Source organism: Anneissia japonica, unplaced genomic scaffold (genome assembly GCF_011630105.1).
Source record: "Anneissia japonica isolate Jap-2015-1 unplaced genomic scaffold, ASM1163010v1 scaffold287580_len341680_cov180, whole genome shotgun sequence".
Taxonomy (NCBI): Eukaryota; Metazoa; Echinodermata; class Crinoidea; order Comatulida; family Comatulidae; genus Anneissia; species Anneissia japonica.
The window spans coordinates 267357-287699 of NW_022717063.1; the positions used below are offsets into that span (position 1 = coordinate 267357).

Consider the following 20343-nt stretch of genomic DNA (forward strand, 5'->3'; position numbering starts at 1 on the left):
ATACATTTTTTTAAATAGGCAAATGGGAAAAACGCATAAAAAATCAAACGGCCACATAATGCAAAACAATATAAAATTAAAACGGAACAGTAGAGAAAATCCGATCAGAATGACAAAAACTAAGCATCCACTGAAAGAAATCCCAAAATCTGCAGACGGATCCGTTTCGGCCTTCCAAGCCTCATCAGTGCTGCTAGCGTACAGACCCAAACGAAACGTTCGACCAGCTCCGGACCAGCCTAAGCTTAGCTGCTTTTATGGGTTTTTCCCCATTTGCCTATTTAAATTTAGTTCTCCCTAATCATTCCATTTTTTTATTTTGTTGGTTTTAACAATTTTGATTGTTATGGTTTGTTAAATTTGTAGTTATATTCAATTATATGCAGCAACTTTTCTTTTCTTGCAAAACTTCCAGTTGTTTCACATTTATAGTGTGGCAAATCCAGCCACACTAGAGTGACTTGTTTCATTGAATAATTTGTAATATTTGTATATTGTTTTTATTTTATCACAAAACTAGCAAGAGAAAAAAAAAAACGAGAAATTGAAGAAATAATTTTGAATACAGTTATAAAAATAAATACTAGGAGTACTAACTGGGTAAGGGACCAAAATATTGTGGACCCAACAATCGAATGCATATGTTTTGAAGTTTATCGATACTGTATGATCAAATTAGGTCTACTGTACAGTAATCAGTAGCCTGGGTTCCATGCCATAATTTTAGGATACTCACTCTTTATTGCACTTAGTGCACGCCATACCTAATTTAATTGGCGCCCATACTCGATTTCTTTTGCTCTAAATTAACTTTCTCGTTGGTGGCGCTGTCCAGAATGAGAAAAATAAAAAATAAGAGACTTGTACAACTGTATGGTCATGCATTTGCAAAAATAGTTTATAGAGCTTGGACTTTGGAAAATGTAAAGTAGAATGTAGTTAGTACTCTAAAGTCAAAATAATTAAATATGAAAACAATTATTTCCTCTCCAAGAATGATTTTTTGTTTTATTAAAAGTATATGACTAATAATAATAAGTTTTACAAGTGAATTAAACCATCAAAAATAACAATTAATGCATGTATTTATTCATTCACAGAGCAGCCTTACTTGATATACAGAAATGAAGCTAATTAATAGCTAAGCATATTAACATATAATGAGAACTACAATATATAGACAAATATTTAGACATTGATGATCTACCTATAAGTTGACCACCCAAATTAGAGCTTGTTTAGCATTTAATTAAAGAAATTAATACTGTAGTAAACAATCCAATTTAAACAGTGGAAATATACAGTTATTCAACCTAGGCTGATAACAATTTAGCTACAATTACTGTACTATTTTTCTTAACAATAGTACAGTAACTGTAGCTAAATTGTTATCAGCTACAATTACTGTACTATTGTTCTTAACAATTGAAACTATCCATGTATATGAAACTTATTTATGGAAGCTATGAAATGTAAGCCAGATGGTAAGAATGGTTGTGACTGATCATCGGTTTTTGAAAAGGCCAAAACCAAAAACCAAACTAAAACAAAAAACCAAACAAACCAAAACTATTTACAGCTGTATATTATATTTTATTTATTTTATAGAATTTATATAGTGCATATATCCATTTAAAGCTCAAAGCACTTTTGCCCTGGTCAGTGGATAAACAATCAATAACATATCCTGTGCAAGCTTCTTCATTCTCTGGGGAGTAAAGTTGTGCGTGTAGTTCATCAATACTAATTTCATTCCAAATCATTCACATGATTTTTTTTTTTCTTTTTATTTAATTTTATTTTATTTTTAATTTAATATTTAATTTTAAAATTGTTTGTACAAGGACACAAGCCATGTGAACAGTGTGGAATTACTATTAACAGCCAACTAATCTCTGCACCACATGGCTTCCACAAATACCCATTACTGTACTCCTCCACCTAGTTTACTGGTGTAATTTTAGGCATTTGAGCAGCAAATAGTGACTTGGTAATACTTGATAAAATCTGGTTTTCAGTCTCTGTAAGATCCCTGTCATTTTCTGAAAAATACAGTTATAAAGAAAATAAGTCAATTTTTTATATTTATATTGAAAATTCTGATCAAAAGACCTAGTGCATGCTCAAAGCATATCATAAAAAGTACTCAGGTAGGGGAAAGGTTTCTGGAAATTTACAAGAGGCCCTTAGGGAATCTCCAAAACTTTGCATAGATATGCTTTCCCTTGTATCAATTCCATATGGTTAAATGTTGTATGTAGCTTGCTTTATATGCTTAACTTTGGTAGAGCAGATCACATGACTGATATTAGCTCGCTTTCATATGCTAAACTTTGGTGGAGTAGATCACATGACTGATATTAGCTCCATTTCATATGTAGAGCAGATCACATGACTGATATTAGCTCGCTTTCATATGCTTAATTGTGGTAGAGCAGATCACATGACTGATATTAGCTCCCTTTCATATGCTTAATTGTGGTAGAGCAGATCACATGACTGATATTAGCTACCTTTCATATGCCTACATCTGGTTAGAGCAGATAACATGATTGATATAAATGACCTTTCTTCACATTGAGTACTGTACTTACTGCTTAGTTTCTTCACTTTGATCTGTCCAGGGTGGCACTTATCAAGTGAGAACATCAACTGTAATCTTAGAGGTATTTCTAGACCAGGGAAGTCGATTAATGACAGATAACAGAAATCGCATGATTGGCTGCAGTTAATTTCCTCCTCCAAATGATCTAAGAAGTGATTCTAAAAAGACAAACACAAAAAAAGAAGTAATAATTGCAAGTTTTTGTTAGTCTGCAAAAATGATACATATAGTCAGCAATAGACACAGTAATCTGAGGTGTACATTATCAGTTTTCCTTTTTTGGGCAATAAAGTTTATAATCTTATCTCCTCATATCATTTATTGTTCTGACTGATGCTAAAATTGGATTCCATGCTCATCAGGGGCCAGTGTGAAAGACTGGCTGTATATTCCCACAATTGTGCTTATCCGTGGATATTATTATTGGGTCCCTTGTTCCATTGCTGCTCTTTTTATTTATTTTCTATTTCAACTTTATTTTAAGAGGGTAACCCTTCAAGCTGAACCTGCACGCCAGCTGATATCCAGGGCCCTCTTTAAAGTGACAACAAATATAAAATTCTTCTTAATCCTAAAATGTAATATATTAATAAGACCTACCATAAAAGTATTGAACAAACAAAATTTAAATATTTCAAAGATAAAATATGTAAGGGGATAAAATAAAAATCAGAATTGATAAAGCTGTATAGACAATTATTATAATTTTTTTTATTTTTTTTAGTTACTATTGCTGCATTTCGTCAGAATAGCCGGTAATAAATTATATAACATAGGGACAAAATAACTCTGATTGTGTTTCAGCCGAATGGCTGAGATAATACTTCACAAAAAGCATCATCTTTAAATGGAAATGGTCAGGCTGTCAATGGGCTGTTGATCCCATGTGCAATACAGTCCTTGTGCTATTTGTATGCCTATCAGAAGATAGTAATGGATTGTATTACCTCTGTACATACCAATTCCCACAAACCTTGCAGATAAGGCCTCATGTAGCCAACTTACAAGATAATCTTAAGTATCAGAATGTATCCTACCTGCAGGTCTCTTATGAACTGCCTACGGGCAACAAAAGCATTCAGCAGATTCATGAGAGTCTGTGCAAACAGCTGTAAACTGACGTTCAGATGTTGGTCTGCGATTCTTTTTATGGGAATAAAGTGAGGTAAAGTATGGCTGCCAACTTTTAGATTTTTAGATCCTTCAAGTTCAAGGTAGTATGTCTCAAAGAAACTTCCTCTGTTGAAGGTGTCAAACATCAAACGGACAACATTCTTTTTAACTTGATGTATAGAGGTTCCTAGACAAGAAAAACATTTAAAATATATGAAATTACATAGACGAAAAAAAGTCTTTAAGTTTTAAAAATGGTGATGACAGATTTATGGATTAGGGTTTGCTATAGTGTACAATTAATAGTCTCTATTCATAAATTATGACTGTGTGTGTTAAAGTCAGGCTCTGGAGGAAAAATATTTTTTTATATTTTGTACAACTGATTTTTCTAAGACACAAAATGGTGTTTGACCAAAAACTTGGGAACAGTCGAAGCTGTTAGCAGGGGCGCCGCAAGCTATAGCATTAATATCGGCGCTGGTTCGAACGGCACGCTCGCCTATGGTTCTGGTGGTAGAACAAGTCTTCTTGGATAAGGACTATAAACCGTAGGCCCAGTGTATACAATGGCTCGTGTGCACTATAAAGAACCCAGTACATCCTTCGAGACGAGTAGGGGGAATACCCCGGTGTACTGGAACAGACAGCCACTGTGGTGGACGACGAGAGTTGCTGGTACCGGGTTACCAGGTAGCACAGACATGAAGGGACCCTTAGGGGCGAAGAAAGTCATTGATCAAGTTCCTATTCCACATTTCAAGCGCCCTGAGCATCTTACATTAGATGGATTTGTGCGCTATATAAAACTACATTATTATTATTATTAGTCAAAGAGATACAGATTTTTTTAATATGCGAAAACTGGAGGGAAAATGGGCATAACCACCCTTTTTTCGAGCTTTTTTCCCCAGTTGATATATATTCAAAAATCTCATTAACCGTTTCCAAGATTTTTATCAAACACCCATTGTTTACGTCAAATCAGTTGTACAACATATCAATTTCTGTTTCCTCCGGAGACTGACGTTAAAGTCCGATGTGTAGTGAATTTTATGAGTTTTACATCAGGAAATTTTAGCGATGGCGTGCATTTCGATACTTGTAGTATGTATTATACTATCAAATAGCAAGCGACAAAATAATTGAATATGAAAGTTTTAAATACCAGATAGCCTGTATAGATTGACAGTATGCATAACTTTAGACTTCTTAGCAGCAGTAATGGCATTACATGCTTCCTGATGTGCACCTAGAGATGCCAACTCTCTTTCATTCTGCTCTCTGTCTCCATTTAATAATCTCTGTAGTAACTGCAATAAGTGATCATATAGTTATCAAATATAATACTGTATTGTAGCATAGGTTAGCATAACTGGCGCGTGATGAGGTATTGGTTTATATTTTCTTTTGTAACTCCTACTCTTGAAATACGATTGAAATAATTAATTTTACAATGTGATGTTACTAATACTACCTTTTTATTACCTAAATAGTGTTATTTAGACTAACACATATTGTTCTTTTTTGTGTTGCTGCTTTTCTACTTTTTTTAATCGTGCAATCAATAATTTAATTAATTGCTTACGGTCTCTATTATTATTTGTTAGCTATTAAAAAATAAATATTTGACTGACTGATTGATTTAGATATTTGGAATCTTGTAAAATTAGTTGAAAGTTGTTGATTTAATTCACAGTTCTTACCTTTCCAGGATCTGCCTCCAGTTCCCATGTCAGTTTATCTCTCAAATTTGTCAGGTTCTGTATTTCTTTCTCAAGTTCTTTTAGTTTATATTTTTCCCAACTTGTGTCTTCAGTGTTCTCATCATCTTCAAGTCTCTGAAGATCATGCAGTGGGCCTATATAAACACAATTTAAATTTGCATTATGCATGCTTAGACCCTGCACGCATATCTTACTATACATGTATGCTCAGCTTGAGACATATATTAAAATTTAGCACAATACTACATATAGTTTTTTTTTAATTGTATACTATAGTTTTAAATGTTTAAAACTTGTAATATTTAAAAAAATTAACATTTTATTTTTTTAAAACCTTGAATTGAAGTCCTGTTTTTCTTTCTTTTTTTTTACAAACTTTGGATGGGCTTCTTTTCGAGATGGGCTTCTTTTTAAGATGGGCTTTTTTTGGAGGCTACAGTACTTTTGCAAAGTAAAGAGGGGGCTTCTTTTCAAAATGAATGCTATAAAATTTGGGAATTTGTACTATATAACAATAAATAAGGCCACTGTAACATCAATCTGTATCATGGAGTGTATTGACTGACATTACAGTAAACCACCTAAACTAGGCCTACTGTATTAAAACAAGGCTTATTTTCAATTCATTTAGTTCAATTCATGTACAGGGTATGTACTGTACTACCTTGAAAAGAAGCCTATGCTATCTTGAAAAGAAGCTCATGGGCTAATTTTGCAAACTAAAGAGAGGCTTCACTTTGAGATGGGCTTCTTCTCAAGATTAAGCCCATTGGGCTTCAATTCGAGGTTCCACAGTATACAAATTAATAAATAAACATATAATAACTATTACTACTTTTTGAAGGTTTGCATGGCAAAGTAATAATATATTAATGCTTGCGGTACACCACGTACATGGTTCTGAAAAGGACTGTTGCTGATGGTGGAGAATACTAACTTGACCAACAACAAATCATTAAAATTATAAGTATTGAAACAACAGTATTCTTACCTGCATGATATCTAGATCGCTCCATTTTTGTTTTCTTTTAAATTTCTCCCTGTTTGCTATGCTAAAAATTAAAAATATTATAGTATCAAGAATGAATTTCAATAGGTTCAGAAAGTGTTGTTTCATACCATAACCGCTTGTTTTGTGTGTAATGCTTTTGTTTTTGTAATGACAGGTAGGTTGTACATGCATCATCATTGACATTGATCAATCTAACTACACAGACCAGTCATTCTTTTTACAGACAGTTGAGTAGTAAGTGCCACAGCCTTACTTACACTGCTGGTCTTCCTCCATACACCATTTCTGGCCTCATAACCCTGCTTAGTTAGAGTAGGCCTAGTGCGCCTGGTGTGCCTAGATAGTAGTCGTAGTGGAGTAGGCCTAGCTAGGCCTAGAGTACAGCGCGTGCCGTTAAGGAAACGGTGCCATCAGTACCAAGGCTAGGCAAATACTACTACTACTACTACTAGGCCTAGGTTTAAACTTTAAAAAGACTGACTAGAATAGAAGGCCTAGGCCTAGCCTTGCTTTAAAAAAAAAACAGGTAGCTTAAATCCTAAAATATAACTGATTACACAATTATTGTTATAAATAAAACATACCTGTGATGGCCACATTATTAGCCAAAATTCTGTGTTTTCTCATGTAGTTCTGGATTTTCTTTACTTGACAAAATTTGTAAATTACCGCCGCTGAGAATGAGACCGCCGCATGCATCGTCTGAGGGCGCTCCAGATTGTTGATATCTGTGCGGTGAGCACATGTATAATGTGTGTACGTGTGACTTTCAGGTATTTTCCACATAAATACAGCAGGTAAAAAATAAGTAATGACATCTCTAGTGCAATATGTGGTTGTACGTGGCGACCTTCTAAGAAACCTAAAGTGGCCAACTGGTGCTGTTATTGCTCAGGTATACAGAAAATGTATTTATTATGTATTTACTAGGCCTACTTGATTGAAGTTCAACTTGCTGCAAGATGGGTCCGTGTTGGGTAGCGCGCTCCCGCTCCGCTCTTGAATCAGAGCAAATTAAAATGCAGGCCTAGCATAAGCCCAGTCGTTTAAGCGTAGCCAGGAAATTGATCTAGTGATTGTCAACGGATTGTTATAGTCAATAAGTCTGCAAATCGTATTGTACATTCATACATGGGAGCTAGCTGGATATAATCTTCACTGATGTATGCAAAATTCAGATGTTCAGGTCAACAAGGACTAGGCCTAATCTATTGTAGTAGTATATAAAAAATTAAATGATTCACATATTCAGAATTTAAGTACACAAGCCCCCGGAGAGACTGTGATACGTTTCTTAATGATTACAATTGAGGAATGATTAAATATATATATTAATCACTGAAAATTTATTTAGACAAATAACTATTTTCACATTATTCTATGAATAATTTGAAAGAAGAATTTTATTTGTATCATAGGCTTGCCATGCATGTACTGCTATTATACACCATTTCTATGGGGACCCTAATGTGATGCAGTACTTATCAGATGTAGATAATATGCATAAAGTTGTTCTTGAAGTAAGTAGAAAAATTCAAAATTGTAAACTTGCGTTTTTGATATAGGCCTATATTATATAATGATTACTGATGCCCAAAATATAAAGTAAAAAGTGAAACAAATATTATAACACCAAAATATATGAATATTATTATTAAAAGCAAAAGAATAAATTTAAAATTGTAGCATTTATTTATCATTAGAATACAACTACTACTACTGTTTCTTTATTCAGGTAAAAGATGAAGATGAACTGCGGAATATTTCTGAAAAGCTATCCGCACAGAATAGAGACTACAAGTTATGGATAGAGCAGCCTGAGAATTATGCTACATGTCTCGCTGTAAAACCTTACCCCAAGGACGAAATCAAACCATACTTAAAAGGTCTAAAGCTATATAAATGAAATTATGAGCAGATGAAGGTTTAATTCAATGTGAATTCCCATCCCAATCAGCAAAGAATGGGATAAATTTCCAGAATATTGTGCTGACAAAAGCATTGTATAAAAGTGTGTAGGGGAAGGGAAAAAAAGAAAGGGAAAAATGGTTACCTTTCCTGTGTACAATAGGCTTTAAAGAATAAGGTTTTAAAAAAAACATATCTTGTTAAAAAAAAAAAAAAAAACGTTAAATAGATTGATTTGTCACACTGTGAATGTAAGAAAAGGTTAGCCCCTCATGTATACAATTTAAATATGTTATAATTTTTGTTACAATATTTTTGCTTGAATTAAATATTTAGACAAAAAGACACCAGAATACTTGAATTAAGAAATAAATGTTTTTTGTTTCTGAAATTTAAAAAAAAATTCAAAAACGAGTAACTGTTAATTATAATTAAGAGCATCTATCTTTATGACAAGTATCCATAGTAAGTTTTCTTTTTGACCTACGTTGTCTTGCCTAAAATAATTTTACTAAGTGCACCTTGCATTAAGAGGAGGCTAAAGAGATAATAAAGTCGGCAGCAATATTTTCCTAAAGCAATAGAAAATCCTGCTTATTAGTGCTCTATAGTGATTTATTGTACACGTAAGTAACAATACAGGTTCAAGCTCAAATATTAATTTTAAAATATCGTCCTTGTATCTTTTCAGAAAACATCATGGTTGAAATTTTGTACAAATACAGAAAAAATGAGCCTATCCTAACTATTTATTTAAATTAGAAAACTGCAATTTGATAAATACTTTGTTGAGTAATACAGTAGCCATATTTTTCCATGCAGGAAATTTAACAAATTTAATGAGTAGGCCTATCGTACTGTTTCTGGAAGCACACACGCATATACAATATTCAGTTAGCCAAAAAATATAGTGATGGAATAAACCAAATTTTTATTTATGATGGCCATCAAAAATCAAAATGTCGGCCAACTTAACCATCACATATACATATTGGTTATCAGGCTTAGCGTATCTTGTTTACACAACTATACTTCCGATCCCTAACAGTCAGAAAAATTGTAGTTCAATTATATTTTTTATTTTCAAACATTGTTTATTATTTAGATTACCTGCAGGGGCGGGTCCAGACATTTGCAGGAGGGGGTGTCTAGGAAAAAAGGGGCACTCAGGTTTACTGTAGGCTATTCGAAGTAGAGGGGCCTGAGGAAGGAATTTCATAATAGAATGTCAATATCACCTCAGCCCTACCATTGTTGGGACTGAGGGAAAAATTATGATTATGGCACCTCTAGATGGCCCAAAATGGCACTCTCAGACCAGTGGTGGCACCAGCGGGAGGGGTAAGGGTGGGCACTCCCCCCCCCCCGTCAGACAGGCCTGGACCCCCCTGTCGTCCGACAAACGACTAGCTCGTCGGACCAAAAATTAAACAAACTGGTAATTTGCCTATCCAAATAACGTTATTTTGATAGCCAATTGTGGTCTAAAAGCACATTTAGGCCCAAATTAAGCCATAAAAACTCTCCACATGAGCCTAACAGTTATTCTTTTGATCCGAGCCGCCAACCGAGGCTTCGTCGTCGCCTTGGTTTGGACCCCTCCGTCGGACACGTTCAGTGGCGGCGCCAGGATTTCCCCAACGGGGGTGTCAAGTTCCCCGACGGGGGGGGGGGCTGATTTCCCCGACGAGAAAAAAGGTGGGCGTGGTCGGGCGTCACTAAAAACCTTTTGGAATTGGTCCAGAGGGCGAAACACCCCAAAAATATGACAATTTATGGGTTGCAAAGGCTTATTTAATCGATTTTGGAGTCAATTAATATGTAATATGTTTTTCTTTCTCCTCCGACGAAGTTGGTTTTTCTCCACGACGGGGGGGGGGGGGCAAGACCTCCCCAACGGGGAGTGGGCTGTAGCCCTCTATTATAAAACTAGTGGTAACATTTGGTAAATACGGTACAGAAATAAATGTTAAATGTGGAAAAAAAAATTAATAGTAATATTTACATTCGATGCGTGCCAGAGCTACCAGACATAGGTAAAATTTATTGTTTCACTCACAAGAAGAGTTTCGACCAATACAATTAATAAGAAAGAAAGATATAAAACATGATTTCATCAACTGTAAATATTATTGTATGTTTAAACAAAATAATGAATATCCAATTAAAAAAGAAACAAATGCAAGGTAGAACCAACCAAGTACAATAATTATGGGTGTAGGCCTAATGTCTATCATTAATTTGGTTCTATTGGACGTGGCCTTAAGATTACCCGTACTGTATTTATAACTCCCTCAATACGTGGCTGAGAAAAAATGTCGGCATATGAGGCCAACAGAAAAATCATTTGGCGTTTAGAATGACAGATTGTTTGAAATTATGCAATTAAATGGCTAGAGGCAGCTGTTGGAGTCACGTGAATATTGTTTATAGGCCTAATGTCATCAAATATTATGCGTCTGTTGGCTAACATGATATAGGCCTAGGTATTCTCGTTCTTTTAATTGAATAATATTCTTAAATTAAATAGGTCTATGACAAAAAAACTGAGCACTTAATTTTAGTATTCAAGTTGATTAACAGCATATTTTAAATTTGGCCAATGTGAAAATGGTACCATGCACGATAGATATTTTAAACTGATAGTTGTGACGTCATCAGTGTGCATTCTACCAGTCGTTATAAAAATGTTCAAACTATGATACGATAATCATATATTTTGGTATTTTATACATTAGCTATGTACAATTTACACAGTATCGGCCAGTGTAGGCCCTATATATATATTTCCCCACTATGACTTATTCTGTGAAATTTCTGAGTTTTATGTCAGCATTGCTACGGTCGGACACCGAGCAAAACACAAATGCGCATCTGTTAGTTTGTATATCAGGATGTAAAATATAAAAAAGGGTGTAAAAACAATAATAATTAGGCTGGTATATTATACATGTTAACAAAGTTTTTTAAGACAAAAGTTGCTTACACGGACGAGGACAATATTCACGAAAGTCACGAATCGCTTAGTGATCAAAACTACATTAGTTATTCCTTTCCTAATTATTTTTGTTATTATTTAGCACAATTTCTGGGGCGGATGCAGGGGTGGGTGTGCAGACGGTGCGATTGCACCCTCTAAATTGATTAAGAAAAATGTTGGTATTGTATTGTTGATGAACATAGTACCGGTAAGATTTTTAAGGTATGAGAGTGCGATTTCCGTGTAGACCTAGAGGTGCATATTTTCAAAATGTTTGCGTCTCAGCCCCAACCAGGTGGGGCTGAGGTGATGTGGACTCCCACGCACCCCCTACAGCCAAATCCTGCATCCGCCCCAGAATTTAAGGATTACTTAAAATAATCGTATGTTTCAAAACTGTCCTATTGGACATTATACATCATGTTATCACATTAGCAGTGCAGAGAATGTTTTAATAACAGTTGTGATCTGCTAAGAAAAAAAACAACTTAAGAATAAACTACATTAATTTAATTGCTTAGTTATTTTTAGTATGCTAAATAATTATATTTTTAGCCGTTCAGTGTTTTGAATTTTCAAAGTTTATGCATATTAATGAATGAAGCTATTAATTTAATTGCTTAGTTATTGTATTATTCTGAATAAATATATTTTGAGCTATTTAATGTTTTGAATTTTACTGTTTTTCCATATAATGACAGCCGGTATCTCTTTAGAGTACTGAAGGTTTTCAGGATTGTAACACAGATTTTGAATGTTAATATTGATAAAAAATGATATCTGTACTAACAACCAACACCATTGGATGTCAATGCAACAAGTCATACTGTGTAAGATCTTACACATAGAAAACGCGACGTCAGTTATTTCTTGCTATTCCTTAACATTCACTCGATTAGTTCATTTTTAAATGGTTATGATATTAAAAATGTTTTAATTTTTCCCTGTGATTGATAATGGATGGTTCCAATCGATCTTGTCGCCACGCTCCCCGACCGACAGCTGTGCAGAGATGACTGCATCCAGTGCAGTTGCGTTCGGTTGTAGGCTGAAAGCAAACAGCGTCCACCCCTAGCGGCATCTTCTGATTGTGTATACTTTCTACCAACGAGAAGGCAGCTCTTGTCACTGGTATAATATCATACTTCTCAACTTTACGAGGTAAGTTGAAAAGTAAGCCAAGCTCGTAAAGCGCAGGACAGACTTTAATAAAATATTTTATGCGCTATATTTAATGTATATTAACAAATATCAGGATTGGGGTTAGTTGTGAGAGAAATTCTCTGACTGAACACCTGTTGCGTAAATTAATTGTAATAATGATTTTATACGTAAGCTGTTAAGTGAACGGATTGGACTTTGTATTCTCAAACAATTGTACAGCAATGAACACAGTAGATTTTAAGCAGGGCTTGCTTATTGAATATTCTAAAAGTAGGCTTAACAATTCTTACAGGTTGCTTTTAAAAATTGAATATGGGGCCTACTGTAAACTGATTTATCAAAAATCATAGCCATTGATAGTACGCATTTGTAAAACCTATATGAATCAGTTCTTTTATATATTATGATTATTGTGAAATCATCATTAGTCGTTTACGATCCTCTCCCAAATATATTCAAATTTTACAAACTACCGGTATAATGTTCTGCTACAATCCTATTGCAACCAACGATAATAATAATAGTCAATGACGGCGATACTGATGATGATTAAACCTAATGAAAGATTCTAAACTATAGGACCAATCCCAATAAATTGGCATATAAAAACTGCTAATAGGCCTATAGGCCGATTTGCCTTTTGACACTAAAACATGGCCTCCTATTTATAGGTGTTAGACCTGATGACCTTCTCAGTGTGCGATTTTCCTCCCTGTTTAGTATTTTCTATTATATTTTATTGTTTTCGAGTGTAATTTTAAACCCAAGGTAGACGTATCCATATGCTTAAGTCAAGAGTGAGGAAAGGGTGCAGTATCCTGTTCACTGCGGTTCATTCAACAGCTTACAAACTGCAAACATGGCAATCACGTGGTCTCACTTCACACATTTTTTCGTATAATATCATTTTTTTTCAGCCAAGCATAAACAATTTTCTTTGTATTTCATAAATAAACCAATAAAATGTTCTTCAATTTTGAATCTTTGACTAACTTGTCATGGCCAATAACTCCAGATTCTGTCTCATTCTCTGTTCCTGCTAGCGATAAGTCTAGACTAACTCATTAAACTGTTTGCTTAATAAATAAGAGGACCCGTACTGTGTTCTGACAATATTAGTAATTATTAGCCTACTAATAGGCCTTCTACTAACCTGCTACTATTACTAGGGCCTACTACGTAAATCCAAGTGCGGTGTTAGTGTTAGGGGAAAGACATTTACATTCGAAGGAGAGTGCCATTTCCGGCCATCAGAGTTCCATAGAAATATCGTAGGCCTACTTCTTCGAAGGAGTGTGTCCATTCTAAATTCCCTCCATGGGCCTCCGCTATTTTTAATTCATGGATCTGCCGCCACGTAATTGAATGTTATGTTTTGATTGACTGATTGACATATTGATTGACATTTGTCAGTGTGATTTTCGAAAGTGAATACAGTATTTATGAAGACCTAAACGACCCTAGACGGCCTAAACGAATTTCAAGTTCACAACATCGGAGGCCGTGACGTGGCTATTTTAAGGCGGGCATTGCTGCTAATTTCTGGAGATCCGCCCTCTAAATACACTCTTTAATCAGAATGTAATAATTGGGAGATTTCATTCATTTTAGGATTTTGGAAAAGATAATATCGGTAGCATAGTTCGTGAATGGCTGAGTAAGATGTGGTGTCCGATATTTGCCTTTTGATTAGAGTAGACTTAGTCCCTATTTGGAATTTTTGCAAGAGTGTTTACGGTATGATTTTATGCACTAGGCCTACCTTATAAAGTGTGATCCGGTAGCAGGATTTGTTCAAATTTTATATGATAATCGAATATACTCAATTATTTTATTGAGTGGAGATAATTGATTAAATATTGAAACGTATACCTGTATATGAGTGAGAATAATTTTCATCAGGACGATTATCTTCAGTAAACTCTTTCCCTCTTATCCGAAACGGTATTTCTAACACTGCTTCTGATTTTAATTTCACAATTTTTATACGCGTCTCGTTTTTTTGTTTTGTTACAATTAGAATAAACAATGAGTTTCAATTATAGGCTAACGCAATGATAACGCATATATTATGATGGCATGCCTATTATTTATTAATTTTAGATTGGTGGTGATGTTACGAAATTCGAGTCTTTGAGACAAAAATAAGCGGCACGTTTTGATCTCAACATTGCTTAGAAAAAATGTCTGTAGAGGCTTTAGAAGGAACGACGTCGTTGGATTTAGCCAAAGTGGCTACAACGCTTTCAGATCAGAACGCAAATCACGACTGTATAAATAACTGTGAGACTGATAATGCAAACATTGACAACGATTCTATTGAGCCATCCTCACCACGTGGAGAAGGTGATGGCGACGTGACAACAAATATTGATGACCTAATGGATGTGACAGAACTGCCACACACTGGTGATCTACCAAACGTAGAAATTCCAGTCGAAAAGAAAAATGCCACGGATATTGAAACAAAATTAATTCAAGAAGCTGAAGTAGTGGAAGGTGAGGTGGTAAGTGACTCAACTGTCGCAAAAAATGATTCTGGAGATACAAAACCAAGTGCTCTTCAACTTGTGAATGATGAGACACCAAAGTCACCTGTTCAGTCGCCTGTACCCCAATCACCAGTTCCTCAGTCCCCAGTCAGATCTGTGACGGAAGAGCCAGCGCATGAAGCGCCAACAATAGTTGATTTATTCGTCGACACCTCATCAATAGCAACAAACCCTTCTGAAACAAGTGAAGACAGCAGATCACATGTATCTACTGAGAGTGAGGGAAAACAACACAGACTCATGAACGGTATGTCATTAAATGTCACATTTTTTTCTAATACTTATTCTAAATTGCTAAAATGTGTACATATCTAAAAATATTATTTTATTAATGATACCGTTGAATTTGAATTATCATTTTAAAGAATTTTACATATTACAATTTGTATGGAACACATTTGTCATTTATTAGCAGGGTAATTTATTCATAAGTAAGTATACTTTGTGTATACATCTTATTCTGAATATACCAAATTACAGGTGTACCAGAGAAAACGAAAACGAAAGAACCAAAGACAAATAAATCATCTTCTAGTCGTCCATTTACACCTAGATCAAACAAGTCGTCACTGTTGCGTTCCTTACCAAAACCAGCTGGTGATAGTAAGTCACCAAATCTGCCCAAAGGGAAGTCCACTTTACCGAAGAGGAGACTTGTATCTCCACGATTATCGGGTAGTGGTGATGAATCTGCTAACAAAGTGGCATTAACAGCTGCTGATCCTATACCAGACACTCAAAGCGACTTTAAACCGGGGGAGTTTTGGGAGGCCAAAAAGGCAATTGCTCAAGTCAAAGCAAAACAGACATTGTCTGCCCGAAAAGATTTCGCAAAGTCTAATAGACTATTCGGGGTAAAGTCCATGCCCCAAGACCCTTCCCCTCCCCCTATAAGACGTGCGACCAGTAAAGCCAGCATGGCTGGTTCGGTGATGACTCACAGTGATAGATCACATACAAAGTTCGAACCAAATCCTTATGGAGCAGCTGGAGAAAAATATATAACACCATTACAACAGAAGGAGAGACAGGTGAAAGATCTCCACCATTATATAGTTACACTGGAAAAAGTAATTGATGAGAAGGACCTCTTGATCGAAAGTTTCGAGCAGCAGAAAATTGACGGCATTAATGCAATGGAACAAAATAAAAACGAAGAAATAAAAGAGGTTCAACAAACACTCAAGGTTTGAATATTAAACTTGTTTTCAGCCAATAATAAATTTATCTGATTACTGTCTTTTCAATATGCACATTACAATATGTACCGTCATCGTTTTTAATAATAATAATAATAATAATAATAATAATAATAATAATAATAATAATAATAATAATAATAATAATAATAATAATAATACAGTAATAATAATTTTGGCTTATATAGCGCATTATGCTAAAGCCTCAATGCGCTTAACAACAAAAATAAAAATTCTAGGAGAAATTTAAAGTACATGTTAAAAAAAAGTAGCCTACATGTTTTTATCATCATCATCATCATCATCCTCATCATCATCATCGTCATCATCTTTATCATATTTAGCCAACATCGTCTAATTTTGTGGCAAAGGGCCATAATTTCAAAATAACAAAGTTTTGTGAAGAATGCAAAACATCATTAACATTTGATATATAGGCTACTATAACTCTTTGTTTGAATATTAACAAAATTGGAAATGTCTATACTTATCGATGCTAATTACTATAGTTATATCTGAACTCTTCTATTTTAATATAATGAATCCTGTATATGGAATTAATACGTGTCATCGCACATCTGCCTGATTTACTTTATTGCTATAAATAATAACAATTGTAATTATTGATTTCTTAAGTCATTGTGTATTTTAACATTTTAGTATGATGTGCCCACAATAATAAATGTATATCATATGTAGGCCTGTGGTAGTTAAATAATGGATATTTAAATAATATGATTAATATGAGAATGATGGAAGACACGTGTAAAGGAAAAGCTAAAAGAAAGTGAGAAATAATAAAATAAACATTAAGGTGTAAAAATATAAATGTTACCCATTTATATTTTTACATATAAATATAAATGGGTAACATTTATATTTTTACACCTTAATATAAATGTTACCCATTGTAAATCTGTTTTCCCTTCAGAAATCTCAAGAGGAGACAGAAGAAGTAAGGCAGAAATTACAGGAAACTGAGAAAACTTTGAGCAAACGAGAGGAAAAGATTAATCGACTAGAAAAGGTTATAAACAATATGGAACAAGAGTATGAAGAGCGTGAAGCTCTCCACCAGGAGCGCTATTTAGAAATGTACCAAAAAGGTATGGCCGCGATGACAATAGAGCACGATGAAGATCTGGTAGCCGGTGCACAAGCCGATCCCAAGAGTGCAAACATCAAGATGCTTCTGAAGAAACTAGAAAAAACCGAAATGGAGCTAGCAAAAGTCAGGGAAAGTAGACGTCTTGAAGTTTACGAGCATGCACTTCCTTTGGAGAGCGATTCAGAGGCTAGAGTTGAGCTTTTGAAGAGTGCCGTTTACTACTTTTTAACGGACAAAGAACCAGATAATAATTTGAAAACGATGCTTTCAATGTTAAACTATAGCGAAGTACAGAAAACCAACATCAAATCACACATTAAGAAAAAGAAAAAGAAGTAAGAACTGTTTTGATATATCCGTTTTAGGCCTATATTTATTAAATATCATTCAAGAGAGTCTTGGTGTGAATTGTTGGTGATGGTTCTAGTTTCCATTGAAGAGTCCTAAGGTATAGTCAATTCAATGCTTACAACGACCTTGCATCTCTAAGTGCTTTATATTATTTTTTCAATACATAGGCCTACATTATAAAACGATACGTCGATGGTTGGTTGTGTTGTGGAGTGTCAGAAAAATGCCTGGGAAACAGATTCCACATTGTCGGCCACTCAAACAAGTTTATTTATTTCAGTCAATAATGCTAAAATTTATAGTAACTTTACTACTGAAATGATGGTGAAAATAAGCAATTGATATTGATTATTCAAAATCAAATATTCCACTAGGCCTGTAATTTAGAAAATATGCAGTTTAGTTTTATTTTAACTAACTTTGGCATATGAGATGCAGGAAAAAATCGTTAGACAGATACAAAGGACGATTGCCACCAATATTCATTCTCTGGTTTGGTTTGAGTTGTATATAATTGACTTAACAGCTTTATAATTCGTGTGTAATCGACCATTTTAGGCATAATAGATAAATAACGTTAATAAGCTTAGGTAGCCATTTTTGATACCAAACAAAATTGATTGAAATGTTTCATTGACATCTTTGCCACTGTCGCTTCGATATTGTAGATTTCGTGTTAAAAACAATTTGGCTTAATAGATTTTTTTGAGATTGTACAGTATTGTTGTGTCAGTTGAATATACAATTGTAATACGTTAACATTATAAATGTTGACATTTTTATATGATTTAATCAAAGGTTTTGTCAGTTTGGGTATTGGTGGTTAATGGTTAACATAATGAAAAATGCAGGTTTGATTCCTTGAAGATGAAATTGTTTCAATTGGTTACAAAAGAAATGTTTGACTCAATTTATTACTGGTATGTATGCACGTTTTTCGAGCACAAGTTATGCGAGAAAAAATGCCAGAGCCAAATATAATTTTGTCCGTGTGCACCTTGTATTGCTTAAACAATTATTATGATTTTAATGAGTTTCGTTTTTATTTATACATAAACCCAGGTACACTGTTCTATTTACAATAATTTATACATTTAATTGAATATCTAATGTTATGAATAGGAACCAAATTATACATTTGAAGTTGCGAAAATGTAAAAATGTTTTCTGTTATTTCTTGAATTAAATTTTACAATAGTACAAACCAAAAGTTCTGAGAAACACTGAAAGATCAATGCGTTAAATGGTCAGAAAAATGTGCAGATATTTGCATTATAAAATCTTCAGTTTTGAATTTGTATTGTTTTTCATTTTGTTAATAAATAAAAAAGCAATTGATAATATATTATATTTAAGAGTACGTATGTGTACATTTCTCGTAGGCCCTACTCCTATTACCATTTTTCATAGTTTGTATTTAATTATTACTTGACGTACGATAACTGTGCCTATTGAACAGTATGACTGTTTAAAACGCCAATAATGTAAAGTGATTTTGTAAACGTTGATTTAAAGTTGATATGTCACTTTTATTTCATTATAATAGTGATATTCATGTTGCTTTTTGTCAATACTATGTTTCAATATGCTTTTATTTTTAGGGATGCTCTTTAAAATCAATATGGTTTGGGGGAAAATTCACTATCACATAATGTTTACTATCCAGAGATAATTCATGAAATAATGTAAACGTGTCTTGCATGTATTTGCCTTCCTTGCCGATATATTTCAAATCGTACATATGTTCATTGATATAATGATATGGAGATAAGTAAAGGCATATGCTAACCCACAGACGGAACGATTAACAACATTTATTAATTATAGGCGATTTTGGAAAGGGTATAAATGTACTGCTTCGTATGACGGTGTTTGTTTACAATGCAGTCATATTGTATTAAGATGTAGGCCTACATGTTTACATTTTGGTGGTGTTTGATTAATTGCTAATAAACTGTTGAATCACATCCATTTTCAATTCCAGGATTTTTATATCTACTATCAGCTACGAAAATAACTACATCATGATGATGGACATTATGTTTACATTAAAATGCGGACATAAATCAAGATAAGCCAGCATAAGTATTAATATTTCGAAAACGAATAATAAGCATAATTAGCTGCGTGTATCCCGTCCCCTAGGGACTCCTAAATAGTGGCTGCTCTCTCACGAGTTCGACGTTATACAGTATTACATTTGTGTTTCCGTATTAGTACCCACAGAAAATTTAGCATCCAGAGCAGTTTGTTATATGATTTGACGAGACAGCACATATCCTCATTTAGGCCTATATCTGAACCAGTTTTTCTTAATGGGGTTTCCTTTGAGAGTCCGGACAAGTTATAGGTGCGGTGTCATTGGGGTCCAGAATAGCTCGTGGGTTGGGTTTATGGACAAAATTCTCCCGGAGCTCAAACACTGTAGCCAGTGGCGTATCTAGGAATCTTGAAATGGGTGATGGGTAGTGGTGGGGTAGTGTGGGGAGGGGTGCGAAGGTGGAGTGGGATGAGCTCGATGGTTAAGTCGCAAAATAAGGTGATATGACCTGTTTTTATTACTTGAGCGTGATTTTTTTTTCTTTTTCTTCAGACATTTTCAATGGTGGGGGTTTGAGGGGGAA

The 20343-nt window shown here is 34.3% G+C and overlaps 3 protein-coding genes across 4 annotated transcripts; 2 read left to right on the forward strand and 1 right to left on the reverse strand.

Annotated features, from left to right (window-relative positions):
* Positions 1 to 1052: 1052 nt before the first annotated feature.
* Positions 1053 to 7164, reverse strand: LOC117110093 (centromere protein O-like). 2 transcript variants are annotated; one of them, XR_004445625.1, is made up of 8 exons: positions 7042 to 7164; positions 6437 to 6497; positions 5425 to 5579; positions 4887 to 5031; positions 3643 to 3905; positions 2595 to 2763; positions 1406 to 2042; positions 1053 to 1333 (listed from the first exon to the last, which is right to left on the reverse strand). XR_004445625.1 is itself a non-coding variant. In XM_033252680.1 (7 exons), the coding sequence occupies exons 2-7, from the start codon at positions 6459 to 6461 to the stop codon at positions 1942 to 1944; spliced, it is 858 nt and encodes a 285-aa protein (XP_033108571.1). In that variant the 5' UTR covers positions 6462 to 6497; positions 7042 to 7164; the 3' UTR covers positions 1053 to 1941. The 2 variants fall into 2 exon arrangements, 1 of the variants encoding a protein (XP_033108571.1); XM_033252680.1 differs by having other exon boundaries at positions 1053 to 2042.
* Positions 7164 to 8945, forward strand: LOC117110094 (putative peptidyl-tRNA hydrolase PTRHD1). Its single transcript, XM_033252681.1, has 3 exons — positions 7164 to 7352; positions 7876 to 7977; positions 8193 to 8945. The coding sequence occupies exons 1-3, from the start codon at positions 7269 to 7271 to the stop codon at positions 8361 to 8363; spliced, it is 357 nt and encodes a 118-aa protein (XP_033108572.1). The 5' UTR covers positions 7164 to 7268; the 3' UTR covers positions 8364 to 8945.
* Positions 8946 to 12346: 3401 nt separating this feature from the next.
* On the forward strand, positions 12347 to 19690 carry LOC117110092. The gene is made up of 4 exons (XM_033252679.1): positions 12347 to 12506; positions 14613 to 15308; positions 15542 to 16248; positions 17192 to 19690. Exons 2-4 carry the CDS (start codon positions 14693 to 14695, stop codon positions 17705 to 17707), a joined length of 1839 nt encoding a protein of 612 aa, XP_033108570.1. The 5' UTR covers positions 12347 to 12506; positions 14613 to 14692; the 3' UTR covers positions 17708 to 19690.
* Positions 19691 to 20343: the final 653 nt, after the last annotated feature.

Coding starts and splice junctions, on each gene's coding strand:
- LOC117110092 (XM_033252679.1), top strand. CDS start 14,693: ATGTCTGTAGAGGCTTTAGAAGGAACGACGTCGTTGGATTTAGCCAAA. Junction 15,309..15,541: donor ACAACACAGACTCATGAACG/GTATGTCATTAA, acceptor ACCAAATTACAG/GTGTACCAGAGAAAACGAAA. Junction 16,249..17,191: donor AGGTTCAACAAACACTCAAG/GTTTGAATATTA, acceptor TTTTCCCTTCAG/AAATCTCAAGAGGAGACAGA.
- LOC117110094 (XM_033252681.1), top strand. CDS start 7,269: ATGACATCTCTAGTGCAATATGTGGTTGTACGTGGCGACCTTCTAAGA. Junction 7,353..7,875: donor CTGGTGCTGTTATTGCTCAG/GTATACAGAAAA, acceptor TTTGTATCATAG/GCTTGCCATGCATGTACTGC. Junction 7,978..8,192: donor TGCATAAAGTTGTTCTTGAA/GTAAGTAGAAAA, acceptor TTCTTTATTCAG/GTAAAAGATGAAGATGAACT.
- LOC117110093 (XM_033252680.1), bottom strand. CDS start 6,461: ATGGAGCGATCTAGATATCATGCAG. Junction 5,032..5,424: donor TGGAGGCAGATCCTGGAAAG/GTAAGAACTGTG, acceptor CACTTATTGCAG/TTACTACAGAGATTATTAAA. Junction 2,043..2,594: donor CAAAGTGAAGAAACTAAGCA/GTAAGTACAGTA, acceptor TGTATTTTTCAG/AAAATGACAGGGATCTTACA.